The sequence below is a fragment of the Amblyraja radiata genome, chromosome 10 (genome assembly GCF_010909765.2).
Source record: "Amblyraja radiata isolate CabotCenter1 chromosome 10, sAmbRad1.1.pri, whole genome shotgun sequence".
Classification (NCBI taxonomy): domain Eukaryota; kingdom Metazoa; phylum Chordata; class Chondrichthyes; order Rajiformes; family Rajidae; genus Amblyraja; species Amblyraja radiata.
Window position 1 is genome coordinate 16,630,065 of NC_045965.1, and position 21,901 is coordinate 16,651,965.

The 21,901-nt window shown below is 49.0% G+C and overlaps 1 protein-coding gene across 1 annotated transcript in view; it reads right to left on the bottom strand.

The window, feature by feature from the left end:
• shcbp1l (SHC binding and spindle associated 1 like) overlaps nt 1-20,699 on the bottom strand; it is a 41,677-nt gene extending 20,978 nt beyond the window's left edge. The window contains exons 1-4 of the mRNA XM_033029133.1: nt 20,403-20,699; nt 4,265-4,414; nt 3,663-3,877; nt 3,490-3,576 (exon numbers count right to left, since the gene is read on the bottom strand). Of these exons, the coding sequence (XP_032885024.1) occupies nt 3,490-3,576; nt 3,663-3,877; nt 4,265-4,414; nt 20,403-20,699 (749 nt within the window). The remainder of the gene's footprint in view (nt 1-3,489; nt 3,577-3,662; nt 3,878-4,264; nt 4,415-20,402) is intronic.
• Nucleotides 20,700-21,901: the final 1,202 nt, after the last annotated feature.

Sequence of the window (21,901 nt, forward strand, 5' to 3'; positions counted from 1 at the left end):
TGCTATCTCCTTGGGCCAGTCTGTCCTGAGATACTGGCAGGCGATTTGTAGTGTGCCGTCAGCTGATGACTCTGCTTTTAGCTCTCCCCGCGTCACTAGATTTGCCATCGCGTGCGAAATTACCGCGAGAACGTATTTGTCGATGTCGCTTGATGCGTCGCTATCGCGTGTGCTTGCGGGTGCCACCGTTGGGACGTGACTGAGCATGTCTGCGATGCGATTGCGTGAACCTGCGAGGTATTCTACTTTGAAGTTGTACTGGTCAAGGCGATCATCTGTAGATCCTGAGCGGTCGATGTCCTGAGCTTGACGTGTCCAGCAACGTAGTTAGCGCTTGGTGATCTGTAAGGAGAGTGAATAGTCTCCCGTATAGGTATACGTGCCAGTGTTCACACGCATATATGCACGCTAATGCTTCGCGCTCCCCGGTGGAGTACTTGCGTTTGGTTGCAGTCAAGGGACGGGACGCGAATACGATCAGTCGTTCGCTTCCATCGATACCCTGCGAGAACACTGCTCCGATGGCTATACCGGAAGCATCTGTTGTGACGTATGTTTCCGCACTTGGGTCGAAGTGTGCGAGAACAGGCGGAGATGCTATTTTGTCTTTCAGCGTGTTGAACGCAAAGTCCTGCTCATCCGTCCATTCCCACTGTGTGTCTTTCCGTAGCAGCATCTGTAGAGGTTCTGCGATCTGCGAGTACTGCGGCACAAACTTGCGGTAGAAGTTGGTGGTGCCCAGAAATGACGCTAGCTCTTTCACATTAGTTGGGGCAGGGAGCGCGTTGATGCTTGGACATTGTCATGAGTTGGCTCATCTCCAGTCGCTGTCACTCTGTACCCGAGAAAGTCAATCTCGGATGCTGTAAATGTGCACTTTGCTGCGTTGAGCGTCAAGCTGTGTTGCGCGAGACGAGCTAACACTGCATGCAGTCGTCGATCGTGTTCCTCCTTGTCCCTTCCATGGACAATGACATCATCGGGGAGATTGAGTGCTCCGTCAATGCCTGCCAGAACCGGCGCCACGATTTTTTGAAATGCGCTAGGCACTGAGCACAGTCCATACGGCATCCTACGGTACTGAAATACTCCTTCATGTGTAATGAATGCTGACAAATGCCGACTGCGTTCTGCTAGTGGTACCTGAAGGTAGCTTCGGCGCATGTCCAGTTTTGTGAACACTGTTGAACCATGGAACGACGCAGCTAGCTCTTGTATTGTTGGCAGAGGGTATTTGCCCGGAATGATGGCTTTGTTGACCGATTTGAGATCGATGCACAGCCTGAGTTCACCGTTCTTGCGTCGCGCGATGACCAGATTCAATATCCAAGGGGATGAATCGATGCGCTCAATGACACCATCCTTTTCGAGTAGACGCCGTAGGTGTTGTGAAACAGGCCAGACTGATGTGTCTACACGAGGTGCGTGGCAGTACCCTTTAACTATCCCAAAACCCGAGAAAAGGGAGGGGTACTCATGCCTATAGTCCGTGTCGCTGATCACATTGATGTTCATGCCGGTTGAGTCCTGAAGCTTGAACCCTAGTTGATCAAACAAATTGACTCCCATCAGATTCTTTCCTTCTGCGATGTAGAATGTGAAGCTATCGAGCTTAACTCCTTTGTAGCAAACAGGAACGGTCACTAGCCCTCTCGTGGGTATGATTGAACCATCATAAGCGTGAATAGTGTCCCTCGGGGGAGCAAGTGGGTAGTCTGAAAAGTACCTTTTGTAGAGGTCGACGCTCAAAATAGAAACCTTCGCCCCCACATCTATGAGAAGCGATACCGAGGTGCCAGCGATCGCGACCATGCAGTCTTTGAAAGTCCCTGTTGACCGAACATTCTGGTCAGCCCTGTCCTTTATGGAGTATACGTCGTGTCCGCCCGGAGATTCATCGTCTACGTGGCGGACAGATGACGCCTTCTCCTTCGATGACCGGCATACTTTCTCGAAGTGATTCAGCTTTGAACACGCGTCGCATCGTTTACCGTACGCTGGACATTCCCCGGGAGCGTGTGTCCGGCCACAATTCGGACACTGCTTGTTTGAGCGATTGTGTTTAGATTGCCTCTGAATGCCCTGTACTGGTGCTGTGTTCAGCTGATGAGATGCATGACTAAATGCTCCCCCATCATCCAAGCTTCCTTACATTTGCCTGCCTTGCCCTTCACTCCAACAGGGGCATGCATGTCCTGAGCTTTTGTTAGCCCTCTTTTAAAAACATCCCACTTTCCTGACATTCCCTTTTCTTCAAACAATCTACTCCAATCAACTTGAGCAAGTCCCACTATCATACCCTCAAAGTTGGCTGTACCCCAATTTTGCATTATAACTTGTGTGCCCTCTGTATCCCTATCCACAACTATATTAAACCTAATCAAACATAATTTGCAGTTTTTTTGCTTCAAAGGCAACTGTGAAGTGCTTTGAACATACCTCCAAGCCTCTGCAGAATTAGAGCCTCATGTAAAGATTAATATAATATATTCAGCGGCAGAAATAGTGCTGGCATGTAAAATGGCATCAGTATTTGGACACTCTATGCCTACACTGATTGGAATTTATAGATTATTTTAAAATCAATTCAATTTCTAAGTTCATTTTCACGCACATTCAATATACTACTGAATGTGGTGTGGCGGCGCCTAACGGCAGCAGCTTGACTACAGTCGTCTGTCTCTTTTTTTATCTAGATTTTTTTTTTTTAGCTGTGTATATGTGGGGGGTGGGGGGGGGGGCTGTGGGGGAAACCGTTTAATCTCTGCCCTGTACGGGGACCCGACTTTTTCCCTGTCGGGTCTTGGATGTCGTTGGGCCTATCATCGAGGAGCCGGCGAGGGCCTCCGGCCGGGGACTAACCGGAGGGCTCCAGTCGCAGAGGCTGCGGACTTGACATCGCGGAGCTGGCCGTCTTCGGAGCGGGAAGAGCTGTGGTGGCGGATGGCTGCAACCCGACAGGAGCTTCGGAGGCTCCGGCCGCAAACCCGGTGGACAGTAACATCGGAGCTCGCAGGTCCCTGGTGGGAGACCGCTTTTTCGAGCTCCGCAACGGCAACTTCTCCCGCTGGAATCGCGGGGTTCAAAGGACACAGAGCCTGGGCCTAACATCGCCCGGCGTGGCTTAAACGGCCACAGGACTTACCATCGCCCGCCGGGGGCTTAACATCGGCGCCCCAGTTCGCCTCGACGCTGCAGTTGGACTGCTGGTCCGCGAGAGAAGAACAAAGGGAAGAGATAAGACTTTGCCTTCCATCACAGTGAGGAGGTGTTGGAGATTCACTGTGATGGATGTTTATGTAAACTGTGTTAAGTGTGGGTCTTGGGTTTTTTTGTAATGTAAAAAACTCTAGTAAATGAAATTTCATTCAAACCTAGTTGTTTGAATGACAATAAAAGGCATTCCATTCCAATCCATTCAGTGCTCTCTAAATTTTCCATTGGTCTTTAGTTGTTACTGTTGGAAACAATTTTATGGAAATAACTTACAAACGTATGCGCTCCTCTATTAGTGCAGTGTAATTTTCACAGCCTTCCTCATCATCCCAATCTCTCCATAGAAAATCATAAAAAAACCTGAAAAGTCATTAATAAATATATAATTGGAAAAAAGGATGAACAGAAATTGAAGTAATTATTGATATAATACTTTTTTTATTTACCTAACATTTTCCAGAGCTTGAGCAATACTGCATACAACAGGATCCTGATCATCTATTGGATAAACTTCCAACAATGGAACACAGTGGTCTAACTCATCCAAAACTTCCTCAACAAGTTCTCTTGGTAGATTAGCGATATTAGAAGAATATGGTTCTATAACTGATACTTTAGCTCGCAGATGAGAAGATTGGCTCTGTCGTGGCCTACATGTAACCTATAAAGCATTAAATGCAACATGAAAAGTTATTGCCTAGAATGTGAAATTCAATTTTCATTAAGAAGCGCATGTTCTATATGTGAAAAGATTATCATCATACTGAGAAAATCATTTAAGGCACCATCTGTTCAACATTACTTAATTCTGCATGAACAGGTATTCTACGTACCTTTGTATAACCCTTTGTTCATTGCATACTTTGATTTTATAACCAGAGTAGGCAAGTAACTTTAAGAGCTTGAAAAGGTAACTAGGTAAGGAAGAATGTTGGGCTGTCTGCCATTGATATAGTCATACTCATGCTTCTCCCCCTTTCTCAACAAACAGAACAATTTTAGTGAGCTAGCTTTAGAACCTTCTGGAATTTAAAAAAAAATAACGTACCTCAACTAAAATACCAACATATGGTATAGATCCTTCATCATACTTTACAAAGAAAAGCTCAGGATTTGTTTTCCATACTCCCAACCATGTGCTTTTGGCACGTAGCTTTTCAGTGAGGTACTTGCTCATAGCTTCATCTGCTTCTTCCGCCTTTGTAGAAATGACAAATGTATTATTTTTTAAATATTTTATTCCGACTAAACTCTACTTAATATTAAATCAATGTTATACAGCACAGAAACAGGCCTTTTAGCCCTTCTTATTCTTGCCAACTTAGGTACCTGCCAAAGCTTGTTCCATTTGCATGTGTTTCGTAAATTTCCCTCTCAACCTACCCAATCCACGTGCCTGTCCAAATGTCTTTTACACTTCATGGTTATATCAGTTAATCAGTTCCTCTGGCATGTTGTTCCATATACCTACCACATTCTGAAAACTTGCCCCTCGGATCCCCTTTAAATCTCTCCTCTCTAAATCTTTTCCCTCTCATCTTAAACCTATGCCTTCTTGTTTTAGACCTGCAACTATAGACAACATTCTTCACTGTCTGCTATACCACCAATCATGGTGTCATCCACAAATTTACTAATCATGCCACCTGCATTCTCATGCAAATCATCTGTATGACAAACAACCAATTCCTGTGGCACACCACATGTCAAAGGTCTTCAATGTGAAAAATAACCCTCCACTACCACCCTCTGACAATTAACACCAAGCCAATTTTGCTAGCTCACCCTGTAATTTAACCTGCTAGAACAGCCTATCCCATTTCAAAGGCTTTGCTAAATTCTGTGTAGCCAGTCTACTGCCCTGCCCAGCAATTTCTTGAGTCCAAAGTCTACTGCCCTGCCCAGCAATTTCCACAAAGTCCTGGATACACCTGGTCAGACCCCAGAAACATGCACCTTTATATGTTTTAAGAACCCCAACACCTCTTCCTTCATAACGTTGAATGTTCAGAACACCACTGTTCTCTTCCGTGAACTGACTGCCCATGTCCTTTTCCAAGATACAGACAAGAAGCATTCATTTGAGCCCTACCCCATCTCCAATGGCTCCACACATATGCAACCAAACATAATCTCTCCATAGCTACATTTTTATTTTTAATATATTCATAGAATCTTTTAGGATTCTTCTTTACCTTGTCTGGCAGAAATATCTCATATCCCCTTCTTAATTGTTTTCCTACATCTCTTACAATCCTTAAGGGATTTGCTTCATCCTAGCTGCCTTTACATGACATATGCCTCAATATTTCAATATCCGTCATCAATTGGGTTTCCATAATTTTGCCAGCATTGTCCATCACTCTAAATGGAACATGGTTGATCGAACTCTCCCTATTTTACTTTTTATAACCTCCCACTTGCCAGACCTGCCACTACAGAAGTGGTGGAGGCAGGTTCGTTGGTATCATTTAAAAATAAATTGGATAGGCATATGGATGAGAAGGGAATGGAGGGTTATGGTATGAGTGCAGGCAGGTGGGACTAAGGGAAAAAAGTCGTTCGGCACGGACTTGTAGGGCCGAGATGGCCTGTTTCTGTGCTGTAATTGTTATATGGTTATATGGTTACCTGCTAACAATCTCTCCCAATCACCCTTTGCCATCAAAATTAGCCTTTTCCCAATCTGGGATTTTAATTTGCAAACCTGCCTTATCTTTTTTCTGACTATTTTTTAGACTAAAAGAATGATAGCTACTGCACAAAATCTATCTATCATATCCATCCATTGTGTGTGTGTGTGTGTGTGTGTGTGTGTGTGTGTGTGTGTGTGTGTGTGTGTGTGTGTATCAGATGGCCTTCGATTCCTTGGTCGGCCAAAACAACACCAAAAAACTCAGATTTTTTCCATTTCGCTAGCGATTTCACTTTTACATTCACTCATCCACTCCTCAAAACATTTGGACATTTTTATTTACACGTTTTTTATAATTCCTCCCCCCCCTCCACACTCACTCATTTTAAAATCTAAAACGAGCTGCTGATGTCACAATCCCACATGCCGACCAATCTGCCTCCAGTATGCCTCCAAGTACGCTCGCGCCACGGCTCCCGCTGCTGGACTCCAGTGCGCCCGCCTGCCCAAAGATACTAGAGGATACTATAATCTTTGCGCCTGCCCGCCCCCCACTTTACCCATCCTCTCCTTCCTCTCCCCCCCTTCACCCCCACTCCGCCCTCTCCCCCCCTCCCCGTACTCGGGGTCTGAAGCGCTGAGGATGCGTGCCCATGGAGCTCAGAAATATCGAGAAAGGTTTGCAGAAGCCCGCCCGCCACGGCCTTGCTCGGGGTCCACGCCCGTCCACATCCTCGCTCGGGTCCGGCGCCTTGTGGGGAGGCTGCTGCCCGGGCCAAGCCGGCTCGATGCCCGCCGCCTCGCTCGGGGTCCTCAGGTCGATCCCTGCCTGTGGTCTCCCTCGAGTCCATGTCCGCCGCCCAGCGCCTGGTAAGGAGGCTGCTGCCTGGGCTGGAGCAGAGCCTGGACTTGAGCAGAGCCTGGGGCTGGAGTGAGGGCCAAACCCGGGTTTTGTGATGGGGCCATGACCGGGGCCAAAAAGAAGCCGCCCCACGCCCGCCAGCAGTCTCTTTGTCTCTGCCCTCTCTGTCTCTGCCCTCTCTCTCTGTCCCTCCCCCCCTCTCCCCCCCCTCTTTCGCCCCCTCTCTCTCTCTCCCCCTCCCTCCCCTCTCTCTCTCTCTCTCTGCCCCTCTCTCTGCCCTCACACTCCCCCCCCCCCCCCAGAAAACAGACCTTCATAGTCAGGTCAAGACCTCTGCACTTACTACAACTGGGAATTGGAAATGGTGCCAAACCGGTGACTCTGCATACCAGGGGTCTCCAAACGATGCCTCTGTCCTATCTCTGTCTCTCCACTCTCTCACTGCCCTCTCTCTCCATCGGCCGGCCCTCTGCTGCATTTGATCGTTCACTCCGCTCGCACCAGCATGGTCGCCCACTCAATAGACGCCGCAAATTGGAAACCCCAGCTCCAAAAGGCAGGAAGCTCCCCTGCCTCTGTGCTTCTCTCTGTGTGCCTCCGTTTCCCCACTACCCGCCCGCCCGCTCCAACCCTCTCCGTTGTTCAAATTGCGCAGAAATAACCAAAGATCCCATAGCGGCTAAGCGGCTATAGGATCTTAGGAAAGAACGAGCGTTCACAGCCGCCGCTCGAACACAGCTGTAAACCGAACCCCTTTGAAAAAATCTTACGAGCAGGCAAGCGAGCTTTGAAATAAACCTTGCGACCCACGCCCTCCCCTCTCTCTCTCTCCCCCTCTGTCTCCCTCCCCCTCTCTTTGTCCCTCCCCCTCTCTCTTTACCCCTCCCTCCCTCCCTCCCTCTCCCCTAAACCCCCTCCCCTCCACCCCTCCACTCCTTCCCTCCATCCACCCCCTCCCTTGCCCCCACTTCTCCCCCTCCCTTCTCACCCCATCTCCCTTCCCCCCCTCAGCCCCCCTCTCTCTCCTCCCATCTCTCAACTGCCTGTCGGCCTGCAGGCAAATTGATGGCGTACGCGTCTCGACGTCATACGCGTCTTGACGGCGTATGCCTAGCGCGTGGCGTTGCGCGATGACGTCAGGCCGCCCCCCCTTGCAACCGCGCCTTGCGGGAACAGACCCAACGGGTCTGCACTTGGTCTAGTATACTTTTAAAACTCTGTGTGTGTATGTCATTTTTTTGGCCTTTGATTCGTTACTCCGCCAAAACAGACGCTAACATGCCGAGATTTTAACCATTTCGCTAGCCATTTCACTTTTACATTCGCTCATCCACTCCTCATTAAATGTAGTCACTTTTCTGTACACATTTTTAATAAAATCCTTCCCCACCCACACTCATTTTTTCGCCTCCTGCTGGCCAGCGACATTTTTCCCATTTCGCTAGCGACCGACTTTTTCCCCATTTCGCTAGTGATTTTACTTCCTCCACTTCCCCCCCGGTCCAGCTCTGTCACGCTGGCCGAAGCCAAAGATCGCCTTCTCCCCTCGCTGCTTTTCGCCGTCCTCGCTGGCTTGCACTGTCCGAAAATCAGGCGCATTGAGGGCGTACGCAGCGTCTCGACATCGTACGCCTAGCGCGTGGCGTTGCGCGATGACGTGCGTTGTGGGAACAGACCCAACGGGTCTGCACATGGTCTAGTCTATATATTAAAACTGTGTGTGTGTGGGTGGATGTCAGATTCGTCCTTTGATTCCTTGGTCCACCAGCACTCCGTCATGAAACTCCGTCATTTTTTCCTTTTGCTAGCTCATTACTTTTACATTCAATTATGCACTCTTCAAAACATTTTTACTTTTTTATGTACACATTTTAAAAATAAAATCCTCCACCCCCCCTCCCCACTCTCATTTTGTCGCCTCCTGCTGGCCAGCGACCATAACAGATGCTGACGCCCGCCTCTACTCCAAAAACGCCGAAATTTTTCCCTACAGCTGGTGCCCGGCTCGGCTCTGTCACGCTGCCTCAAGCCAAACATCGCTTCTTCAACCGCTGCTTTTCCAGCAGCGGGGGAACAGCCAGCGCGACAGAGCCAGCGTCTCAGAAGTGCCGAGGATCGGATCTTCAACCGCTGCTTTTCCAGCAGCGGGGGAACAGCCAGCGCGACAGACCCGGCATCTCAGAAGTGCCGAGGCTGCCAGGCCTCACACTCTCTAACCGCCGCTTTCACTTACTTCATTCCACAGTGAGTTCAGTTCGGTAACACAACCCCTCCTCCCCCCCACCCTCCCCGTACTCGGGGTCTGAAGCACGTTTGGGGACCAGACCCAACGGGTCTGCACTTGGTCTAGTATACTTTTAAAAGTGTGTGTGTGTGTGTGTGTGTTTGTGGGTGTATGTCAAATTAGATTTTCAGATTAGATTTTTGGTCTTTGATTCGTTGGTTAGCCAAAACCACATGCAAAAACTCTGAGATTTTTTCCATTTCGCTAGCCATTTCACTTTTACATTCGCAAATACACTCCTCATTAAATTTCGTCATTTTTAAGTACACATTTTTAATAAAATCCTTCCCCCTCCCCACCCACTCACTCATTTTTTCGCCTCCTGCTGCCCAGCCACCATAACGGCTGCTGCCGCCCGGCTCTCCTCCAAAAACGCTGACATTTTTCACATTTCGTTAGCTATTTTCGCTGCTGCCACCCGGCTCTCCTCCACTCCCCCCCCCCCCCCCGGTCCGGCTCTGTCACGCTGGCCAAAGTCAAAGATCGCCTGCTCCCCCCGCTGCTTTTCACCGTCTTCGCTGGCTTGCACTCTCTGAAAATCCCGCGTCAACGGCCTGTTGGCCCGCAGGCGCATTGCGGGCGTACGCAGCGTCTCGACGGCCGTACGCAGTGTCTTGACGTCGTACGCAGCGTCTTGACGCCATACGCCTAGCGCGTGGCGTTGTGCGATGACGTCAGGCCGCCCCCCCTTGGAACCGCGCGTTGCGGGAACAGACCCAACTGGTCTGCACTTGGTCTAGTATATATTAAAACTCTGTGTGTGTGTGTGTGTCATTTTGCATGTGAAACGTATCTCCTCGAAAACCAGACCCCAAAACGGGAAATATTTTACATATTTCAGTAGAGATTTTCCTTGCAAGCTTAGAAATCCACTCCTCTGTACCTTTGGTACATTATTTTCCTGACTTTTTAATTAAAATTGTTGACCAATCTGACCTTTTTTTTAAAAAATCTGACCGCTGCCCAGCTGCTGACGTTACAATAACAGTGACATTTTTACATCTTCTGGTAGAAAATTTCCGTATTTCAAAAATCCAATCCTCTATAAATTTGGTACTTTATTTCCTGAGATATTTACTAAAATTTATCACCAAACTGACATTTAAAAAAAATATTAAGGTTGCCCAGCTGCTGACCTCACAATGCCTTTGCACCTGGCCCAACTGCCTGCTGGCCCTGCCCAGCCCTGACCCCCCCCCCCCCCCCCCCACCTGCCTCCTGGCCCCGCCCCCCAGCTTGCCAGGTTGTTGACTCCATTGTTTGTCATTGAATTTAATTATTTCTCAATTAACATTACTAATTCTTAACATTAATGTTTAATTTCAGACAGTTAAAAAAAATTTGCTGTCTTCATTGACAGTTTAGATCGGACCCGCTGTGTGTGTGTGTGTGTGGTGGGGGGGGGGGGGAGGTGGGGTTAGTGTGTGTGCCCAGCGGCTGACCTTACAATGCCTTTGCACCTGGCCCATCTGCCTCCTGGCCCCGCCCGACCCCGTCCCCTCTCTCTCTCCGCCTCTCTCTCTCTCTCCCTCCCTCTCTCCCCCTTCCTCTCCCCCACCCCCCCTGCCCTCCCCCACCATCCCTCTCCTAAACCCCCTTCCCCTCTCCCCTCCAGCCCTCCCCTACTCCTTCCATCCCATCCTCTCCCCACCCTCCCCCCCCACCTCTCCCCCCTCTCTCTCACCCCTCACACATCCTCTATCACCTCCTCCCCTCCACGCCCTCTCCCTCTGTCTGCCCTTCTGTCTCTGCCCCTTTCTCTGTCTCACCCCATTCTCTCTCTGCCCGCACTCTCTACCCCCCCCCCTCTCTAGACGCGCCAAGGGGGGTAGTTAGCCTGTGTGCGGGGGGGGGTAATTAGTGTGTGTGACGCCGCATGCCGCCCCCCCCAATCTCATTCTCTCCCCGCTCTCTCTCCCTCTCTCTCCCCCCTCTCCTCCTCCCCTCCCTCTCTCTCTCCCCCAACGACCTGCCCTCCCCCACCCTCCCTCCCCTAAACCCCCTTCCCCCTCCACACCCTCCCCTCCACCTCTCCCCTCCCCTACCCCCTTCCCTCCACCCCCTCCCCCTCTCTCTCCCCTCCCATCTCTTATAATAATAATAATACATTTTATTTATGGGCGCCTTTCAAGAGTCTCAAGGACACCTTACAAAAATTTAGCAAGTAGAGGAAAAACATGTAAGCGGAATGAAATAAATAGTAGAGACATGACTAGTACACAAATTAAAGACAGAATTCAATTCAAAACACAATATGAGGCAATTCAAGCACAGATGAAAAGGGAGGGGGACGTGGGGCTAAGGATAGGCAGAGGTGAAGAGATGGGTCTTGAGGCGGGACTGGAAGATGGTGAGGGACACGGAATTGCGGATCAGTTGGGGGAGGGAGTTCCAGAGCCTGGGAGCTGCCCTGGAGAAGGCTCTGTCCCCAAAACTGCGGAGGTTGGATTTGTGGATGGAGAGGAGACCGGCTGATGTGGATCTGAGGGACCGTGAGGGTTGGTAGGGGGAGAGGAGATCAGTGAGATATGGGGGGGGCCAGATGGTGGAGGGCTTTGTAGGTGAGGACCAGGATTTTGTAGGTGATCCGGTGGGAGATGGGAAGCCAGTGAAGTTGTTTGAGGACTGGAGTGATGTGATGCCAGGATTTGGTGTGGGTGATGAGTCGGGCGGCTGCGTTCTGGACCAGTTGGAGTCGATTGATGTAGGTGGAGCTGATGCCAAGGAGAAGTGAGTTGCAGTAGTCCAGTTGGGAGGAGATGAAGGCATGGATGAGTCTTTCAGCAGCGGGAGGTGTGAGAGAGGGTCTGATTTTGGCGATGTTGTGGAGGTGAAAGAATGAGGTTTTAATGACATGGCGGATGTGAGGCTCAAGGGAGAGGGTGGAATCAAAGATCACGCCAAGGTTGCGGGCCTGGGGAGATGGGGAGACAGTGGTGCCGTCGATGGTGAGAGTGGGGTTATTGATTTTGCTGAGTGTGGATTTGGAGCCTATGAGGAATTCTGTTTTCTCTTGCTCCACTCCTCCCCCACCCTCCCCCCTCACCCACCCTCCCTCTACTCCTCCCCCCCACACCCCCCCCCCTCCCCCTTGCCCTTCTGTCTCTGCCTCTTCCCATTCTCGCTCTGCCCTCACTCTCTACCCCCCTCCCCTGCCTCACTAGACGCGCCTGTGAGTTGGGGACTATGCATCAGTGGATAGGGCGGTTATGGGTTAAAAGGAGCAAATTAATAATATTAATATAATATCAAGGGGGGTAGTTAGCGTGTGTGTGGGGGTGGTTAGTGTGTGTAACGCCGCATGCCACCCCGCCCCCCCCCCCCCCCTCCGGCAAACGCGCGTTGGGGGAACAGACCCAACTGGTCTGCATTTGGTCTAGTATACTTTTAAAACTCTGTGTGTGGGTGGGTGTCATTTTGCCTTTGAAACGTATTTCCTTGAAAACCAGACGCAAAAACGCAGAGATTTTACATATTTCGGTAGGGATTTAACTTATGATTTCAGAAATCCACTCCTCTCTAAATTTGATCAATTATTTCCCCAGATTTTGAATAAAATTGTTCACAAAACTCACTTAAAAAAAAAAATCACCGCTTGCCAGCTGCTGACATCACAATGCCCACATGCCCACCAATCAAGGCCCACCTGCCTCCTGACCACCCCCCCCCCCCGCCGCTGTGGATTAATGCAGCTGCTCTCATCGCGCATGCGCAGTTTTCCACGAGGTACGTTACTCCACCCACCCCCCGTTTTTCAAAAAGAGCAGAAAGAACGAGAATGTTCTGCAGCATAGATCCTAGAGCTGCGCTCAGCTATCGGATCTTTGTTCGCTCACGCGCTGAACGAGGTTCTCCTCACTTTCGGCGCAGCTCGTGAAGCCCCGCCCCTCCCATCCCCAGCGCACTCATTCCAGCTGTGGGTTTCCAAAGTCAGAAGCCGCTTCTGTCTCCGCATTTCATAGCGCACTCACTCGCCCGGCTATCATCCACTTCCCCCACCCCCCCTCCACTTCTCACCTCTCTCGCGTCTCCTCTCTACCCGTCACAGGGGACGACCTCCTCTCCAGGGAAGCCCGATCGTCTGCCCCCCCGGCCCGGCTCTGTCACGCTGGTGGGTGCGCTTACATTTGCATAAGCCATGATCGGCTGGTCTCTCAGCTGCTTTTCATCGTCCTCAGATCGCTCCGTGCCTCGCTCGGGCTGCTGCCCCGCCCCCCTCCTCTCTCTCTCCCTCCTCTCCCCCTCTCTCTCTCCCTCCCTCCCTCTCCCCCTCTCCTCTCTCTCTCCCCCCCTCTCTCTCTCCCTCCCTCCCCCTCTCCTCTCTCTCTCCCCCTTCTCTCTCTCTCTCCCTGCTCTCTCCCCCCTTCTCTCTCTCTCCCTGCTCTCTCCCCCTCTCTCTCCCTCCCCCTCCCCCTCTCTCTCCCCTCTTCCCCAACACCCTGCCCTCCCCCACCCTCCCCTAAACCCCCTCCATCCCCTCCCCTCCACCCCCTTCCCTCCGCCTCTTCCCTCCCTTCCCCCCACCTCTTCCCTCCCTTTCCCCCTTCCCTTCACCCCCTCAGCCCCTTTCTCCCCTCTCTCCTCCCATCTCTCACTCCCCTCCTCCCCCACCCTCCCCCCTCACCCACCCTCCCTCTCCTCCTCCTCTCCACCACCCCCCCCCTCTCTGTCTCTGCCTCTCCCTCTGTTTCTCCCCATTCTCTCTCTGTCCTCACTCTCTACCCCCTCCTCCTCCCTCTCTAGACGCGCCTGCGAGTTGGGGGCTATGCGTCGGTGGATAGGGTGGTTATGGGGTAAAAGGAGCAAATTAATAATATTAATATAATATCAAAGGGGGTAGTTAGTGTGTGTGTGGGGGGTGGTTAGTGTGTGTGGCGATCTGAGGACGGTCAAAAGCAGCGGGGGGGCAGTCGACCGTGACTTCAGCGAGGGGAAGCCCACCCACCCGCGTGACAGACGATCGGGCGGGGGAGGCGGAGAGGAGGTTGTCCCCCGTGATGGCTAGAGATCACCAGGTGGGAAAAGGCGTCACGATTCCCCGAGTCCCTGCGATCGACGGAGGAATCGCTGGTCTCCATAGACGGCCTCTCCCAGAGGGAGTAATGGGTGCCTCGATCAATTTCCCAGGCGATTTTTGACATCATGGCGTAAATCTTTATCGGAATGTGTAAAAATTTCACCGTTAGCGCATCGTGTTTTCAAGGAGATGTGAATCACAGACGAACGAACAAATACACAAAATACATCCACATCCAAGATCAGAGTTTTATAATTATAGAGATAATCAGGGTCTTGGAAGATGTAGTTCAATGCAGAGATTTTCCATATTTTGCACATTGCAGAACAAAAATGATAACTATTCAGAGAACTGTTCAGAGAAACGGTTGCCTAGTCTACGCTTGGTCTCACCGATGTAAGGGAATGTAAACATAAGATACAGTGGGTAACTGGAAAGATGTAATAGTGGTACCTGTAAGGGATAAATTGAAAGCAATGGAAATCGGTACACAGCTATAATGAAGACAAAAATATAATCCATTGAGATCAAAACAAAATCTAATAAAGGACCAATCACATATTGGGTTGTTTACATAACAGATGAAAGGTGGATAAAGAAATATGCAGATAAATCAATGAAAAGAGAAAACGCAGAATAATAATGATGGGAGATTTCAACGCCAAAATATTAACTGAACTGAAGAGGTAAGGAATCAGGGAATGCAGTTTCAACATAATGTTTTCGAACCTAAGATGTATAAATCCTAGTGAAGGAGAAATTACTATTGGATCTTCTAGCAATGGGGAATGAATTATACCAGATAAAAACACAAAAGCAGATGGCTATCTAGGCAATGGTGACCATTAAAATATATATTGAAAGGGTTCATACGTAACTGGAGGTCTTCATTGCAAGATTGTCCCCAAAAATGTAGTAAGCAATTCAGAAGAATCTTGTTTACCCAAAGAATGGTGAGAATAAAGAATGCCTACAGATTGGTTGAAGTGAATCGGTATATTTATGATGTGGAGAACAGTTTTTGTGCCATGTGCAGAAAAGGTCATAATTATGATGTAAACCATGATGTGAATACATTGGAGAAATCATGATATTCATGGCTGAGAACAGAAGCTGGGAGAGAACATATATTTTGCATAACAACACATTCAGTTTAACATTAATGGTAGAAAAAAAAACACAATTAAGAGAAAGTACAGTAGAAAGTAGAATCATGGAGTTATACAGCATTGAAACTGGCTCTTTGGCACAACACGTCCATGCTGACCAAGAATCCCCATCTAAGCTTGTCGTGTTTGCCTGCATACCTGACCAAGTGCCTTTTAAATGCTGTTATAATATCTGCCTCAACTTCCACCTCTGGCAGCTCATTAAATATACCTAAATGAAAAGGTTGCCCTTTAGGCTCCTATTAAATCCTGGCCCTCTCGCCTACCCTGGGTAATGGACTCTGCATTCACCTCATAATTTTATACCCCTCTACAAGATCACTCTTTAGCCTCCTGCACTCCTGAGCTGCCCAACCTCTCCTTATGGCTCATACCCTTTGAAATCTGCTCTGTAGACTTTCCAGTTTAATGACAAGTAGATATGGGGAAGTGTACGTTTTTTTTAAATTATTTTTTAAATTTTTATAAAGTGTACGTTTTAAAAGAAAAAAACTTTCTTATGGAACCTTACAAAAAGGCCTTGCTGAAGTCCATATGCCATGAACATAGACAACAGGCTACAATATGACAAGCATGCCTAACTACATGGGCCATCAGAATCAGCGGGAAGCCACCATCAAACTGCACGAGTTCGCGTTGCTAGTCGAGTACGGCTGTCACATCCACCTCCGGCTCTCCCTGTGCTCGCTCTACAACCCCATGTGCACCGATCAAGTGTCCACCTCCATCCCTGCCTGCAGAACCCTGTGTGAGCGGGCACGCCAGCGCTGCGGCCCCATCATGACTCAGTTCAACTTTGGCTGGCCCGACTCCCTGGACTGCACCAAGCTGCCCTCCAGGAACGACCCCAATGCCCTGTGCATGGAAGCCCCCTGAGAACGCCTGGAGAGCCCCAGACTGAGCAGGGCACCGAGTCACCGAGTGAGATTGGGAATTCCTACAATATTCTACTACCTTATTGATGTTTACTCTTTCCGTTACCAACTCAAAACATCAGTACAGTTGAAAAAGGTTCCATATGATAGGTTACTCTGAAAAGTTAGATCGCATGGGATCCAGGGAGAGCTAGCTAAATGGATACAGAATTGGCTTGCTGGTACAAAGCAGTGGTGGCGGTGAAAACTTGTATTTTGGACTGGAAACCTGTGATTAGTGGTGTGTCTCAGGGGTCAGTGATGGGCCCACAGCTGTTTGTCATTTATATCAACAATTTAGATGGGAATGTGCAAGACATGAATAGTAAATCTGAAAATGACACTAAAACAGATGGCATCATTTATAGTGAAGATCATTATCAAAAAATATAGCAGGATCTTGATCAACTGGGCAAAGGGGCTGAAGAATGGAAAATGCAGTTTAATTCAAGTAAGTGTAGGGTGTTGCATCTTGTGAAGTCAAATCAGGACAGGATCTTCACAAAGAATGGCAGGGCCCTGGGAGGTATTGCAGACCAGAGGGATCGAGGAGTATGTACATGGTTCCCTGGAAGCGACATCACAGGTAGGTGACAAAGCCTTTGGCATACTGCCTTCATCAGTCAGGGAACATTATGTTACAATTGTACAAAATGCTGGTGAGGTGTTACTTGAAGTGTTATGTTCTGTTTTGTTCACTCTGCTGTAGGAAAGATATCATTAAGCTAGAAGGATCACAGAGAAGATTTACAAGAATATCGCCAGGACCTGAGCTGTAGGAAAAGGTTGTGTAGTTTAGGTCTTTATTCCTTAGAGTGCAGGGGATTCTTACAGATCTCTTTTCAACCTCCTTACTCTCACTTATGCCCTTGAGTTTTGGATACCACCTCCTCCCAATGATAATTAAAAGTAACATTGTAGATTATGGGATTAAAATCAATTTCTAAATTGGTGTATGACACCAAAATGGGGCGGAGATAGTGAATTCAAGTGGGACTGGAACAGTTTAGAGGAGGATATTCATATATTTGCAAATGGTCAATAACTGACAATGACACTCATATCAGTTAAATTGGAAAGCAGAATACACATATCATCTGAAAGGTGTGAATCTGAGTGGGAATAGAAAACATATAAAATAGGTGCAGGAGTAGGCCATTCGGCCCATCGAGCCTGCACCGCTCGAATAGGATCAAAGGAATCATAGATGGCAGACCAAATACTAATTGTAGTGTCAAAGGCAGTAAGTCATAAAAATCGCAGATGTAGGTAGTACCAAGGTTATTTCTGGAGTGATTTGAAAACAGGGAAGTTAAACAGGGAACAGTTAAAGAGCTGTTATCACAACAGGCCAAAATGTTTTTTCTTTGCGATTTTTATTCTTGTTCTAAATCTTGCTTACAGTAAAAACAAAATCCAAGTGTGGTATTTATTTCGGATAATTTGAAATGTAGACTTGGCGAGTCACAGTAAACAGGCAAAGACATTTCTAGGCACCATGCCACCTATCTAAGCTAATGTAGAGTGAAATGGAGATTTTCTCAACGAATATCCAACCTGCCTTTGACTAGGCTTATTTGTAAAAAATATAATATGATAAAGGAAAATAGTCATTATCTTGCTTGTTTTCTCCCTTCCGCCACCTCTCATTACATTAGCTTCATTTTAGGATAACACAGACCCTATTGCTGTAATCACTGTACCTTGATGGCCAACCAAGGAATTGCAAACAGCTTGACATTGATATAAGTAAACCAATATCTGAGAAACGATAATATCCTGCAGAAATCAAGAGTTCTATTACATCAATCTTATTCAGATTTTTCAGATTAAAAATTCAGATATCTTGGTCCATTGTCATCCCCTCCCCAATCTGTGCACATTCCAAATCCTGGACTTTCCACTTGTCACTATAATTTAATGTTTCATGTATCTTGTTGTGTTTTATGATTGTTGGCAAACCAATTTCCCTCCTGGGATAAATAAAGTTATATCGTATCATACAAGAGGAATGGGCTGCATCTGAACCCATGGGGACCAATATCCTTACTGAAAGATTTACTGGTGCTACTCAGGAGAGTTTAAACAAGAGTGGTAGGGGAGTGGGAACCAGAGTAGAAAGTCAGCAAATAGGAGGACCGATGTGGAAGTAGAAGTTAGGTCAGTAAGTCTCAAAGGAAGGGCAGGTAAGGCAAGATTAAGAAATATGATGAAACTGATGCACTGAAGAACATGCTTATTTCAAATGCAAGGAGTATTGTGGGAAAAGCAGATGAACTTAGTGCTGATCAGTGTTTGGAACTGTGATGTTGTTGCTATTGCAGAGGCTTGGTTGGAAGAGGGACATGACTGGTAATTCAATGTTCCAGAGTTTTTATATTTCAGATGCCATATTTGGAATAGTGTCCAATTCTAGTCGCCTCATTGCAGGAAGGATATGGAGGCTTTGGAGAAAGTGCATAAGAGGTTTACCAGGATGCTGGATAACAGGAACTGCACATGCTGGTTTACATAAAAAGACACAAAGTGCTGGAACCACTGAGCACGTCTGAAGAAGGGTCCTGACCCAAAACATCACCTTATCATGATCTCCAGATATGCTGCCTGACCCAGAGTTACTCCCGCACTTCGAGCCGTTTTAAAAACCAGAATGTTGCCAGGATTAGAGGATTAGCTACAAGGAGAGGTTGAACAAACTTGGATTGTTTTCTCCGGCACTCCAATACACCTGGACGATTTCAGACACTTCCCTACCATTCCTTGACCTCACCATCCCCATCGCAGGGGACAGACTCCTGACCGACATACATTACAAACCCACTGACTCACATGGCTATCTGGACTACACGTCTTCCCACCCTGCCCCCTGTAAAGACTCCATCCCCTACTCCCAATTCCTCCGCCTACGCCGCATCTGTTCCCAGGATGAGACATTCCATACCAGGGCATCGGAAATGTCCTCGTTCTTCAGGGAACGGGGATTCCCCTCCGCCACCATAGATGAGGCTCACACCAGGGTCTCATCCATACCCCGTAACACTGCTCTCTCTCCCCGTCCCCGCACTCGCAACAAGGGCAGAGTCCCTCTGGTCCTCACCTTTCACCCCACCAGCCGGCAAATACAACACATAATCCTCCGCCATTTCCGCCACCTCCAACGTGACCCCACCACTCGCCACATCTTCCCATCTCCCCCTATGTCTGCCTTCTGCAAAGACCGCTCCCTCCGCAACTCCCTCGTCAATTCTTCCCTTCCCTCCCGCACCACCCCCTCCCCGGGCACTTTCCGTTGCAACCGCAAGAAATACAACACCTGTCCCTTCACCTCCCCCCTCGACTCCATTCAAGGACCCAAGCAGTCGTTCCAGGTGCGACAAAGGTTCACCTGTATCTCCTCCAACCTCATCTACTGCATCTGCTGCTCTAGATGTCAGCTGGTTTACATCGGGGAGACCAAGCGTAGGTTGGGCGATCGTTTCGCCGAACACCTCCGCTCAGTCCGCAATAACCTACCTGAACTCCCGGTGGCTCAGCACTTCAACTCCCCCTCCCATTCGCAATCCGACCTCTCTGTCCTGGGTCTCCTCCATTGCCAGAGTGAGCAACAGCGGAAATTGGAGGAGGAACAGCACCTCATATTCCGTCTGGGGACCTTGCGTCCGTATGGCATTAACATTGAATTCTCCCAATTTTGCTAGCCCTTGCTGTCTCCTCCCCTTCCTTAACCCTCTAGCTGTCTCCTCCCACCCTCCCATCCGCCCGCCCTCGGGCTCCTCCTCCTCCTCCCCTTTTCCTTCTTTCTCCCCCCCCCCACCCCCCATCAGTCTGAAGAAGGGTTTCGGCCCGAAACGTCGCCTATTTCCTTCGCTCCATAGATGCTGCTGCACCCGCTGAGTTTCCCCAGCAATTTTGTGTACCTTGGATTGTTTTCTCTGTAGTGTTGGAGGCTGAGGAGACTTTTATGAGAGGTATTGATAGACTAGTGTTGGAACTTTTTACCCCAAGTTGGAAATGTCAAAGAGTAGAGGGCATAACTTTAAGGTGGCAGGGGCAAAGATTGACAGAGATGAGTGGGGTAAGGATTTTTTTCAGTGGTATTTACTCTTATGGAACATTGTCATTGCCTGGCACTTTTGTGGCATGAAAGTTACGCCACTTATAAATTATGTCCAATTGTCGTCCAGGTCTGCTGCACTCAACAGGCATGGGCTGCTTCATTTGCTGAGGAATGGTGAATGGAATTGATTGCCACCCAGACATTATATGCACCTCCTTTCCCAACAGCGTTGCTTTACATATCGCTACCTTGCAAGAAGCTAAAATGTGATCGCAGTACAGGTTCATCCTGCTCTCTGGGGTGAATTTGACAGTTGACACGTAAACCGAGGGCAGAACGTGCGCTTCTTCCACCTCCTCCGATTCCGTCGGTCTGCGCTTCAGCTCCCGCTGTGCCGCTTTTACCGGCCGAGGAGATGAAGTCAACGGGCGAACAGAACTGGCCCCACTGTTTTTTCCTGCACTTTTATCATCCAGCTCAACTTCTGCCGCCTGGCTCTGGCTGCTTTCGCAGGAGGTGTCCGTCTCGGTAGAGGCCGACGCCATGACCACACCCGCCCGTTGCTCTGGGGCTGTGGCCAACTGCCCACGGTAGCGCGAGGAGGAGGTGGTGGGGGGGGGGGGAAGGGAGGGGAGGTCACAATCGGCGCCAAAACCCCGACCCGGCCGCAGGTGAAACAAGCAGCGGGCAACCCAACGGCACGCTGGCACGAGACAATGGGCACGCGCGGCAAACACGCGACAGGCTCTCATTTAAACCGGCGGGCGCCAAACACCCGACCCAACGGACCCAGCGCCGGCCTCCCCGGGCAGCCCGATGGCGGCGACGCACGGCAACAGGTGGGGCTGGGAGCATGTGTGCGCTAACCGCTACGTTCAAAACAAAATCAAAATAAACGTTATTCATGGTTTAAAAAATACGCACAGAACAAGAACTGTGCAAAATTCCTCCGCTGCTATAATACATTCATTAGCGTAAACTTTGGTGGTGTTCCCCAAAAAAACATAATTATACCCAGCGCCCTTGCCACTCGTGTGACCCCCCCGGGGGTGATAGATATCCCTTCCCTTGTTTGAGGGGCGTCTCCACCACACCCTGCCCCCCAATGTGAAGCAGAGGAAGTTCAAGTTCAAGTTCAAGTTCAAGTGAGTTTATTGTCATGTGTCCCTGTATAGGACAATGAAATTCTTGCTTTGCTTAAGCACACAGAAAATAGTAGGCATTTACTACAAAACAGATAAATGTGTCCATATACCATGATATAAATATATACACACATGGACCCTAGACTGTGGTCCTCCCCCACAGAGCCTTGGTGTTGGCTGCACCAAGCTTCAGTGTGGTCCCTCAAGCTCCACACCTCAAAAAAGAATTCCTTAAATAGAATCCCAAATTTCCTGGAATTTGATGGTATTTCCTGACATTTTCTAAGCCTTCCCCAACTGCGCATGTGCGACTGCCGCCCCAACTACGATCGCACGGATACTGGGCCCACTCCGCACGTGCCGGGAGACGGCGTCATTTTGCGTCCCTACCGCGTCACCGCCGCCATTTTCAATTGTGACGCGGCTGACGGGCCTCCCCCAACTACGCAGGTCGTAAATATACTTTTTTTCCCCAAATCATCCCACGGGGCCGGATTGGACCCCTTGGCCGGGCCGGATGCAGAAATTTCCTGAAATTATTTAATTTACCTGAAGACAACCAGAATTTCCTGAATTTTGGGTAATTTCCTTCAAAGTGGAAA